This window comes from Gobius niger (genome assembly GCF_951799975.1).
Source record: "Gobius niger genome assembly, chromosome: 22".
In the NCBI taxonomy this organism is placed as follows: domain Eukaryota; kingdom Metazoa; phylum Chordata; class Actinopteri; order Gobiiformes; family Gobiidae; genus Gobius; species Gobius niger.
Window position 1 is genome coordinate 18,938,245 of NC_136873.1, and position 12,518 is coordinate 18,950,762.

Sequence of the window (12,518 nt, forward strand, 5' to 3'; positions counted from 1 at the left end):
GAGAAGAAGCAGGAGAGAGAGGAAAGAAGAAACGGGGACAGAGCAGATTATCCGAACAGAACCAAAAACACTAAAACTATAATGAAGCCATGAAGACATGACTGATTATTTTTATAGTCATTATCATGAGTCTGAACTTCTTACCCTCACATGAGCAGAGCACATTTTCTCCCGTTTGGCTTTACCCAAATCTAAGCTTCTTGACTGGAGAGCAACAGTGTAACGTCTCATCTGAAAGAAAATGAATTGTAACTTTTTCTCACGTTGTTGACACAGTTTTGTCACATTTTTGAAGTATTTGTCTCTTTTTATGTCGTGTGTGGAAAATCTCAGTCTTCTGTATGAGCCACTTCTCAACACCTCTTTCATTGCAATCAGCTACTCTCAGCACCAGGGGGCGCTGTGACCGCAGGTCGGATGATGGTGATAGATGATATGGATGATGATGAGGGGGAGGTCTTGGGGGAAGGAATCCTCTGCCTCCTGGACCCTCGGAGGCTCCTCGCCTGGATCAGTCCGCACATGGACCTGGGATTGTGCTGATCAGGACGACTCTCAGTAAGTCTCACTTTTTACATTTTTAAGGTTTAGTCCAAGTTTAGAATCATAATTGTTTCTATTGCCATGATGATGAATAGGTTCACAACTAGGATTTTTTTTTTTACATAAAAAACAGAATACATAAAAAGAGGAAAACTAGAACAACGTTAAAGAAGACAATAAGACTATAAGGGTATGCGTAAGAGGATTACATTTAAACTATGATGAAGACAACAATTTGACATAGAACAACAGTGTGAGTGTATTTACAGATGTACAGGTGCACTGAGTGTTAGCAGCAAATATGAGTGTGGACATATAGTGCAATAGAGCAGAACATTGATGAGTCTGATACAGAGTTATTGGGACGAGTTTTTGTTCATGAGTCTGATGTCGGAGGGGAAAAAACTGTTCATGTGGCAGGAGGTATGGGTCTGGATAGACAGTAGCCTCCTGCCTGAGGGGAGAGGGTGTCCATGATGAGAAGGGTCAGCTGTGATCCGACCCAGGTGCTGGAGAAGTACAAGTCCTTGAGATGGGAGCTCACAGCCAATCACCTTCTCAGCAGCAGCACAATGCGCTGCAGTCGATGTTTGTCACGGTCTGTAGCGCCGGGGTACCACACGGTGATGGAGGAGGTGAGGATGGACCATACGGTGATGGAGGAGGTGAGGATGGACCACACGGTGATGGAGGAGGTGAGGATGGACCACACGGTGATGGAGGAGGAGAGGATGGACCACACGGTGATGGAGGAGGAGAGGATGGACCACACAGTGATGGAGGAGGAGAGGATGGACCACACGGTGATGGAGGAGGTGAGGATGGATTCGATGATGGCCGTGTAGAACTGCACCAGCATCTTGGTCGGCAGCTTAAGTTTCCTCAGCTGCCGCAGGAAGAACATCCACTGCGGGACTTTCTTGATAAGGGAGCTGATGGTTGGCTCCCATTTTGAGGTCCTGGGGCGGTGGGAGAGGCTGTCAGGGCGAGGGGGGGCGGTGGGGCTGTGTCTTTACTGAAGTCCACGATCATCTCCCCTGTCTTCTGGGCACTTGTTCATTTTAAAAATATTCATATATTTTATAGAAAACACAAAGGCAAACTAATCCTGTTGTTTCCCCTCGGCCACAGCTTCAGCTGACTGAAGATACATGCATCTGTAAAATGTTAGAAAAGTGGAACATTTTAAAATGCAGTGAAAATGTCAAATTTAACTCCTTTTCTTTAAAATCTGAAGTTTTATGTCAGAAAAGTCCCAGGTTCTGCCATGGCTCCATTATATCCTAATGGGAAAATACCTCGATTTCATTCATCTGCCGACAGGAACAAGGTCCAAACTGAAAAAATACAGTCAAAATGTCAAATCTGACTCTTGTTCTTCAAAATGAAATGCTGACGTTATAAAATATACGACTTTTATATGGAGATAGGAGAGCAAAGAAAATTGGAAGTCCTGAATGTCTTTATAATGGCAGTCAATGGGGCCAAGAACATTTTGACATAAAGAATCGTCCAGTACAGAAAAATTACTAATGCAGTCAAATCAATACTGGTCTAAACTTTGACACATTCAAGGCTCTAAACACCATCAAAGCCGCAGCTCTCTAATGTTTATTGTTCAGAAAATGTTCAACTTTTTCTGTATTTTCGTTAAACATTTTTCAAAGTTTGAAAAATAAATCTGGCATTTAAAGGGTTAAAATTCATAAAATGATTGAATGTTTGGTAATTTTGGAAAGACATCAAGTAGTTCAAGAGATTTATGCAAAAAAAAGTGGAAAAATATGAATGTATGGTGATTGTATGGCTGTTTTTAGGTGTGTGCATTTTTGTACACTAGGATGGCGAAAGTAACAAAATTAAAGGATGACACAAGGGTTAAAAAAAAAACACACAGAAATAAAAAGTGTGGCAGACCATGTTAGGTTCAAGCCAATTTCTTGAGCTTGAAAAGCTCAATTACACCAATAAGGATTAAAATCATTTCATTTAGGTATAACAGAGACCCCGAGTTTTTCTGCCGCAGTCTTCAGCTGAGATGTGTCTTCCCTCTCTGCACCTTCCCCTTACCTTTCTCTTCGGCCGTTGAGTGCAGGCAGAGAGCAGTGGCCAGAGAGCAGTGGCCAGAGAGCAGTGGCCAGAGAGCAGTGGCCAGAGAGCAGTGGCCAGACAGCAGTGGCCAGACAGCAGTGGCCTCAGTGCCCCTCGCAGATGTGGTGCCTGACGTGAGCACCATGAACAAAGTAGAAGCGCTGATTTCGATGGATTTGTGAATCGCATTTGGTAGAAATTATCACTGACTGATCTGATTCTCCTCAGAACGTTGGAGATGGCACATCGAGGGTCCGTGCTGCTGCTGCTGCTCCACATCCTGGTCCTGAGCCGGTCCAGCCAGGCGCAACGGACAGGTGAGTCCGGGGGGTCAGTGGGGTCAGACTGTTCGGCCACACCGGTTACTGGTGGTATCTTTATACAAATACCCGCTCAAAAAAAGCAAATACCATCACTGTCACATACTGAACAAATATGAAATGCTGAACTTTGATGACTTTATTTCACTCGATCATGTGCAGTTGGTCTTCAAGATTTTTCATAACCTGGCCCCACCTCCACTCAAAGCTTTTGTTCACCAAACAGCAGATACAGCTACAAGGGTAACGAGATCTACCACCAGGGAGCAGTGTAGTATCCCGAAATGCAAAAGTTCATTCACTCAGTTACATAGGCACTAAAAAATGCAATGAGCTCCCTCCAGAACTGATTCCAGAACCTTCACTAAAGAAGTAAAGGATTGGTTTATGGAGCTGCGAGCATTAGCTTTAAAGGATGTGTTGAATTGTAAGTAAAATATATGTTTATGCAGTCACAATGTATATCACTATGTAAGGCTAAGGATATTGCTACGTGTCTTTTAAATGTAATAAGAGACTAGGTGATGTGTGTGATGTGATAAAACAAACAAACACGCCGGCCACACTGGTCACACGCTGCAGGAACTGTTTGTCTTGTGCTTCTGCCCGATGGTGCGTTCAGACCAAACCAGGCAAAAACGTCAGGCGCGTCTGCATCCCGTGACGAAACTGTGACAAAAATGCAACACAAAAGCAGCAAAAATGTGATGAAAATGTGACGAAATCATGACCACAGAAACAAAGAAAGCGCTTGGATGAGTTTTGCATGTTGTAGCTTTCAAATGAGCTGTTACACTGGCCTCGAGGCTGTAAACTCCAGAGAAGAGAAGCTGGGATCAATTGATTTGCGGTTTATTACACATTTCTCAGCAATAAAATCCGACACAAAACAACACATAAAAACTATAGGGCAACTACTGAACATTAAAAGCCTTTTGAAATTAATGGGTTTTGAGTTCTGTCTTGAAGGTGGGGTATTCCAGAGTGTGGGGCCGGCGATGGAGAAGGTCCTTGGTCTTACAAGAGCAGAGAGAGCGAGATGGAGAGTGGTGGTGGAGGTCAGTGAGGTTAGAGGGGGCTTTAAAAGTGATGAGGAGGACCTCGAACTGGATGTGGTGAGGGACCGGGAGCCAGTGGAGGTTCTGAGGGACAGGGGTGATGAGTTTGGATGATGAGTTTGGGTGAGAAGCAGCGGGAGTCTGGATGTTGCAGTTTATTGAGGGTTTTGGATGGTGTGCCATAGAGGATGCTCTTGCAGTAGTCAATGTAATAATAATAATGTAATAAAAGCATGAATCAGGGTTTCAGCAGTGAAGAAGGTGAAAAATGTCATGATACGTTTTGAGATGGAAGAACACAGTCCGAATTATTTGCTTGACGTGTGGTTTGAAAGAAAGAGCGGCGGATTCCAAGGTTGAGGCTGAAGTCTTGGATTTGGTGTTTTTTTTAGGACCAACATTATGTCTGTTTTATATGGAAGCCCGTTTCCGCCATGTTAAAAAATAAAAGCCCAACAGGAAGTTGAAATTACGAGATTTAAAGTAATAAAGTAATTTTGTGTTTAAAACACAAAATTTCGAGTTTAAATCTCAAAATTGCGACTTGTAAACTCATGCTACGAGTTTAAATCTCGAAATTACGAGTTTAAATCTCGAAATTATGACTTTTAAACTCGTACTACAAGTTTAAATCTCAAAATTACGAGTTTAAATCTCGAAATTCCAAGTTTTAAAAGTCATAATTTCGAGATTTAAACTCATAGACGTCAGCCCTATTTTACTTTGAAAATCCGGATGTTGTTGCTGTTCTCTTTCCTGTCTGATGCGTCTGAACTGTGGAGCTTGATCTGGCCGGCATAGCCGTATCTTGGAATCGTATCATGCCTGAAAAACAACTGCTAGTTTGGGGCAAACTTGTGCCTCTTTGCCTCTGCTATGTCCTATGGACCCCCCCTATGGTCTCCCCGCTTGATAAAAGGGCGATGCCGGTGGACAATGGCTAGTTTGCCCGGTTAGCATGTGCAAAACACCTCATTGTTGATAAAAAAAAAAGTCTGCAATTAACCACCAATGCGTCAATCTCGACCCAGTGTGTGATAATCTTCAAGACTGCATTATGTGGTTACGGCTTTATTGACGTGTTTAGTGTATAATACTTAATTCCACAAGATCCATTATTGGAGCTGGATGCTAGAGCTGCTAAGAAGCTAGTTAGCTGCGGGTGCTAAGCAATCGGCTACGGCCAATTGTACATGAAGTGTGAGTAATAAACTGCAAAACCAACCACCCGGCTCAGTGTGTGATCGTTGTTAAAGGGATGCTTTATGTAGACAGTGGGTTTATTGACTTTATTCAGGCATATTTTCCATTTTCACATGATCATGATCATCCGAAGTTCATCGAAGTTCATAATGCTACAATCGTAGCATTACGTTTGGGAATGCCCATGCATCATCAAGGTCTAAACACATTCCTATCGTGGATACAGCCATTTTTAATACGTTTTCTTGTCACTGCTTTTAATCCTGGGTGTTGAGGTAAAATAAACACTTCTGTGTGTCTTTGTAAAAGTCCCAGAGTTGCTGTAGTTTAAATCTCGAAATTCTGAGTTTTAAAAGTCGTAATTTCGAGATTTAAACTCGTAATTTCGAGATTTAAAAGTCGTAATTTCGAGATTTAAACTCGAAATTTTGTGTTTTAAACACAAAATTATGACTTTAAATCATGTAATTTCGACTTCCCGTTGGGCTTTTATTTTTTAACATGGCGGAAACGGGCTTCCATAGTTTTATCACTAAGAAGTTTGAGGAAAAAAAAGGTTGTTGACTAGTTGGCTTTATTAAGTTTATATTGTAGTTTTAAAAATGTTTCGGGTTAGAACTATGTAGAGGCGGGATCACGGTGAAAGACGTGTTTGGATATTTTCTCTGCACGAGCTCCTTCCCAGATGCTTCTGATCCCTCTTTGGGAGTCATTTACTAAGCCTGGAGCTAAATGCGAGTGATACTTAGCAGTTTTGCTAAAATAAAAGTGTACGTCACATGTATTGTAGTCTCTCCCATGCACACAGCTCACACTAGTCCCCTCACAGCAAGCATATTGTGCACATACATTTTAGACATCTTTTTAAAGGAATAGACCGTTTTTACATACTGAGATATGTTCGTTCCGTAGCTTAGTTTATTTGCAGCTGTCTGGTCTTCACGCGTGCCCTCAGTCAAATCTCTCCATCCGCACAGTAAAGTGAAGATTACTGCGCAGATTTCAAACTACTCCTGGTATTATTACGCCTTACAATATAGTCCCCCCTTTTATCCGTTTAGAAAATCCACATTGTTTAATTTTGTGGAATTATACTTTGTAGTGGAACACTTCACGTAACCATATTTAAATAGGGAAAACGTGGAAGAGCTTGGTAGCTTCTATCTTCACCTGGTTTGGAGCTATAGTGGAGAGTGGAGGAGAGGCTAAATGCTAACGCCGTCTGCGCTGTGTTTACGTGATTGAAGGCACGGGTGAAGACCAGACAGGCACAAATAAACTTTTCTAAGCTTAGGTAAGAACATATTTCAGTATGTAAAAAGGGTGGCCTATTCCTTTAACAATTAAATAAAAATATAAAAACATGAATTGCATTTTCAAAATGTTGCGGTGATCTGCCCTCTCTTCTGCCCTCCCCGTTTGGTTGCCGCCCTCCTCGTCTGAGGCCAGGTGGGACCAATTTGCAATCAGGTGCACACACCTGGACTGTTCAAAATGACTCTCACTCACTGCACTGTCATGCACCGGGAGCAGCCCAACACCACGGCAGGAGCACAGGAAAACTCCTAAAAAACTCAACAAAAGACTCTAAACCAACACAAAACGCTGAGCGGGACCGGACTCACTTTTTAAAAACCTGAAGAGACTGCCGGTAAGCGCCAGCGCGTGCTTCTGTTGTGTTAATGCTGTGTTCAGTGGTATTTTGTAAATATTGATTTTTATGCGGTTTACCTGGGTTTAATGTATAGTTTAGTAATTCATCACTGTATTTAATTAACTGTGGTAAACTTGTTAAAAGCATAAATAATGTAGCGTTTATAATAGTGGTAAACGTGCTGCGTTAACGCGAGACTATTATCGCGCGATAAAAAAAATATCGCCGTTAATCTATTCTCAAAGCTGGGTTTGGGAGCTGGGTCTATACTCTGCAAGCTATGATGACTTTCACCGTGATATTTTATTCAGGGCTTAAAGTATTCCGGCCTGAGGCCTCTGGCGCAAGCAAAGTGTATCAGACTGCAAATTATTTGTCCGTTTTTTCCGCGCATTTGTAAAAAAAACTCTCCTTTCCCGCACTTCTTACGGTCCATGAATGCATCTCTCACGCAGCCTCGCTGTTACGTGATTCCTCTGAAACCAAAACAACTGCCACGCGGATGCTGGAGCTACTTTTGTTATGGATTAAGTTTTGCCAAATGGACGCTATGACCAGACGAGTGAGAATCGGGTAAAGAGGCGAAGAGCAGCAAGTTCTACGTCTGATCCACAGTGAGTTTATTTACTGTTTCTGTGAGAACAGTCGGGCTAACGGGGTCGCATCACCTGCGCTAAAAATAATAAAATAAGCACTAAAAGCCCCGCACGAGAGCGTAGTGTCGGACCTGCCCCGCTCCGTGCCTCCTTCTGCAGCCGTGCGCGCGGTGAGACAGGTGCGCGCGGTGAGACAGGTGTGCACGGGAAAGACACGCTTCGTAAACCCTCCGAGCTGCTGCCGCTGACCCGCTGTAAAAAGCGAAACGTAACGCCTTCATACTGAACAGAGCCTCGCACTGTCACAAATACCCGATTCGAGTGGAGTCTATGTTCCGAAAACGCGCACACAGTGGCGTGAACGCGCACACGTGTCAGCTCCAGCCAAACTAACCAACAGCCTGATTAACAAACTATGACACTTAATCCTATACTTACTAGATTATTTTGAAAAATATTGAACTTTACATTTTGGTCTATACTTGTATTTTACCTCCCATATATTAATAATTATAAGCTTACCTAAAAGCGCTTTTCTACCTCTCTCAGGCCCAAAGCGCTTTACAGTGAGGCACCAGTCACCCATTCACTCTCTCATGCTGTAGCTGATTTTTTGTCGGATCGTTTCAGAATGTGCCAGAGCGACGATGGCGGATGTGGTTCTCCTGGTTGATGGATCGCTGTGCAACGACTCGAGCAGCTTCGAATTGATGAGAGGATTCCTGCGCAACATCATCACCGGACTGGACATTGGCGCCGACAGGGTAAGGACAGGGGGAGGGTGGATTGGGCCGCTTCCAAACCTTTACTACAAACATTTCTAAACTCTTCCAAACTCCTCAACTTTTCTAAACCAAAATGTCATAATCTAAATAAAGTTCAGAGTCAGGTTTAAATGTGTGGTTTTATTTTGTCACATATTTTAAGATTTGCTCAGAGGGATTATGGATCTGGTTTGGTTTTTAAATAAACTAGTTATACATTTAAATCTCGTTTTTTTTGTTCAGGAATTTGATCTGAAAAAATCTTCCAAATGTCGCTGATTTGGAGCATGTAAATTGTGGAGTGTGTAGGAGCGACTAAAGTGAGATGTTGATGTTGTTGCTCTCGCTCGTCCAGGTGCGCGTGGCTCTGGCGCAGTACAGCGATAAGCCGCATCAAGAGTTCCTCCTCAACAAGTACCTGCAGAAGAGCGTCCTGTTGGACGCGCTGGAGACAGTCCCGTGCCGCACTGGGGGCACGAAGACCGGGGTGGCCCTGGACTTCCTCCAGACAAACTACTTCATCCCCAAGGCCGGCAGCCGGGCGGCCCAGAGGGTACCCCAGGTCGCTGTGGTCATCACCGGCGGAAGCTCCACAGACGAGGTACCACACACTCTGGAAGGTTTAGAGGTCTTTCTGATACCAGTACTTTCATGATACTGGGGAATAATTTGGATAAATTGTCGTAAAAATAAGGAAAAATTGAGTAAAAAATAAATAAAAAAATGGTGAAAAATAATAATAATAAAATATAAAAGCTTAAGCAACATTAGCTTCATTGCATCCTGTATCTGGATCAACAGCATTGGACTTACGCAAAGCATTTGACAGCATAAATCATGAGTTGTTACTGTCAAAATTATTCAATTATGGGATTGCGGCTATAACACAAGTGGCTTTAAAGTTGTATTACAAATCTTAAGCAGTATGTACACATCAACGGGCTAAACTCTGAATATAGAGTTTATATGTGGAGTGCCACAAGGGTCCGTCTTCATGCCATTGCTTTTTATTTTTGACATTTGTAACTCAACCATAGACTGTATATATAAATGGACAGCTTCTGCTCACTCCTCCCCGTTAACCATAATGACTACGGTCGTGGGGGACCGTAGTTAAATGTTAAATGTGAGAAATTGTTAAATGGGAGAAATTGGTTTAACGAAAAAAAGTAATCTTTAAATTGGGACAAAACAAACTATAAGATTTTTTGTTATCAAAGCAAAATTGAAAATGTGAAAATCGCAATTGATAGTTAGTATTAAAAGAGTCAAGGAAGTTCAGTTTCTAGGTGTTGTTTAAGCTCATATTGATCAGAGATGTGTCTGATTGTAACTTGAGTATGCTTTACTCCTTCGATTATTCTCCCATACTTCAGTTATTGCACTGAAGTCTGGGGTAACACATACAGCAAAAAGAGCAATTAGAATTATCAGTAAAAAGGTTATAGAGAGCACACCAATAATTTAGGTATTGAAAAGAAACCACTTTAAATTTAAGGATCTTGTCGACTTAAAACGATTTTCAAGTAACTTTGTTGCACCAGTTGTTTGCCATAGAAGAAAATAATTTTCGTAATACGTGACCAATCATGGAGTCATCGTGAGTTTTGGTGGTGATGATGATATCTATAGACAATGCAGAGTGTTGTATGCCCAGGCCAATACTCTGGCGCGGAGGTTTGGCTGTTGTACAGAGTAAAGCTGACTTTATTTAAAGTGTACTGTACTCCCTTGTACACGGCTCATCTCTGGACTCTTTATAAGAAAGGCAGCATGCGCAGGCTGCAGGTGGCCTATAATGATGCATTGCGTGTGTTTTTGAAGAAGCCGAGATGGTCAAGTGCCTCAGAAATGTTTGTCAATGCCAGAGTGAACACGTTAAAGGCCGTACTACGAACTTTGATGTACAGCTTTATGTGTAGACTGAACATGTCTGAAAATGAAATACTAGTGTCCCTCACAAATATAAAATGGAGTGCGACACGTTATCAGTCTGACTTGTGGAGACATTGGCATGACTGTCTTTTTAAAATGCCATCTTAATTGTTTGTCTTGTCTTTTATTTCTTTTTAATGGACTACGAGTCCGGAATAAAGTTGAATTGAATTGGACCCGCGGTGCGCTCCCTTCTGTCCCCTGTAGATCTGGACCTGTGGGGAGCTCCCTTCTGTCCCCTGTAGATCCGGACCTGTGGGGCGCTCCCTTCTGTACCCTGTAGATCCGGACCCCACCGGGCACTCCCTCCTGTCCCCTGTAGATCCGGACCCATGGGGCGCTCCCTTCTGTCCCCTGTAGATCCGGACCCGCGGGGCGCTCCCTTCTGTCCCCTGTAGCTCCGGACCCACGGGGCGCTCCCTTCTGTCCCCTGTAGCTCCGGACCCACGGGGCGCTCCCTTCTGTCCCCTGTAGATCCGGACCCCACTGGGCCTCCCTTCTGTCCCCTGTAGATCCGGACCCCACTGGGCCTCCCTTCTGTCCCCTGTAGGTCTGGACCTGCAGGGACGGCTTGTTTTTAAAGCTCTAACTCCTCTTTCCAATGCACGTTCATTCTGAGATATTCACAGAAGTTGTATCGGCTCTCAAACAAACGGCTCTCCCTGTGGACCTCCCCCTGCAGGTGCTGGACGCGGCCCAGGCACTCCGGCAGAGGAACGTCCTGGTGTTCACCGTCGGAGTGGGACAAACCAACAACACGCAGCTGCAGGAGATCGCCTCACGGCCGTTTGAGCACTTCATCCAAAAGACTGACTCCTACCAGGACCTGATGAAGCTCGCAGACGAGCTGCTGAAGACCATGTGTGTGACCATTGAGGACATGCAGCAGGGTAAGGAGGACCGGGGGAGAGGGAGTAAGGAGGGGAGACAGAGAGAGAGAACGAGAGAGAGGGGAGGTTTTTACACTCATCGAACTCAAATGTATTTTACTTACTGATGTTTTCTCTTAATGTAAAGAGTAAAGATCTTTTCGTTGGCAGTGGTTAGAAGTTTCCTCACTCTCTGCTCTGTCCTTCAGCGCTGACTTTAGGAGCTCATTGGTCGTGTTGTTGTTGTTCTACTTGTTGTTAGTTGAAGGCTCCTCAGTGTCTGCTCTGTCTTTGATTTCTCGTGTTCGTTCTTGTTCCTTTTGTCAGTTGAAGTTTAGTCTGGTCTGTCTCCTCACTCTCTGCTCTGGCCTCCAGCGCTGGCAGAGAAGTTCACTGACATCTTCTTCCTGGGGGACAGCGGCCTCTCTCTGACGGACTTCAATGTCAAGCTGTTCCTGAACCGCATGGTGAACCAGCTGAATGTTGGCGCCGATGCCTTCAGGGTGGGCCTGGCGCAGTATGGCTCCACAGTGAAGACAGAGTTCCTCCTGAATGCTATCCAGACCAAAAAGCAGACTCTGGCTGACATAAAGAAGTTGAAACTGCGCCGGCCACAGCCCAACGAGCCGCGGAACCTGGGCGCAGCGCTGCAGCACGCGCTCACCTTCTTCACGGCGGCGAACGGCGGCAGAGCGGAGCAGGGCTTATTGCAGTATCTGGTGGTGCTGAGCGCGATGGAGTCCAGCGACCCCGTGTTCAATGCGGCGCGTGACCTTAAGGCTACGGGTACCACGGTGATGGGAGTGTCTCTGGGGGCGCCCATGACCCAGATGAAAGAGGTGTCCACTGCGCCGTACTTCTACAACTTGTCGGCCGTCAAGAAGTCCATGGCCGCGGCGACCGTGGAGGCTGTGGACACGTTGAAGGCCGTGTTCGAGCCGCAGGAAGCGGACTGGAACGTCAGCGGAGGTCAGAGTCACACGCCAGCCATCGTCACACAGTCCTTTTCTTAAATTCTAATGTAAATTCATGTGCTGAGGTGGAAAGGTATCAGAGTCCGTGAAATGTTAACCCCTTCATCTTTCAGAAAGTCCCCAGCAGAGTCTGGGACCATCAGAACATAGATGTGTTGTGACGTGCACAATATAGATTTGTGTTACTATGGCAACGTCCTGTCTACAGTTTAATCATAAATACAGACAGCATCTCGCCATACAAGGGGCGTGGCCTCGCCAAGGGAGAAGGAAGTGTTTTTTTCACTCTTTTTAACCATTTTTTGGCGGAATATAAACTTGTATATCACACACAAATATAGTGAAGTTCAGTTTCAGTCAAGGGGAAAAATTTAAAAATGTATGCCATTTCTTTCTGATTTTACTAATTCAATTCAATTCCAAAAATCAATGTTGCCAAGCCCAATTCTTGTGTTAACATGCTCAAATCAGTCATCTAAACAAATCTATTTCTAATTACTAATTTGAGGGC

At 44.1% G+C, this 12,518-nt stretch overlaps 2 protein-coding genes across 2 annotated transcripts in view; both read left to right on the top strand.

Annotated features, from left to right (window-relative positions):
- Positions 1-8,112: 8,112 nt before the first annotated feature.
- Positions 8,113-10,638, top strand: LOC306981248 (collagen alpha-1(XII) chain-like; the record flags this gene model as incomplete). Its single annotated transcript, XM_079580808.1, has 4 exons — positions 8,113-8,229; positions 8,585-8,830; positions 10,372-10,482; positions 10,525-10,638. The coding sequence occupies 4 exons, from the start codon at positions 8,113-8,115 to the stop codon at positions 10,636-10,638; spliced, it is 588 nt and encodes a 195-aa protein (XP_079436934.1).
- Positions 10,639-10,765: 127 nt separating this feature from the next.
- LOC306981250 (collagen alpha-5(VI) chain-like) overlaps positions 10,766-12,518 on the top strand; it is a gene marked incomplete at both ends in the record, with an annotated part of 34,266 nt that continues 32,513 nt past the window's right edge. The window contains 2 exon segments of the mRNA XM_079580810.1: positions 10,766-11,054; positions 11,409-12,002. Coding sequence (XP_079436936.1) covers positions 10,766-11,054; positions 11,409-12,002 — 883 coding nt within the window.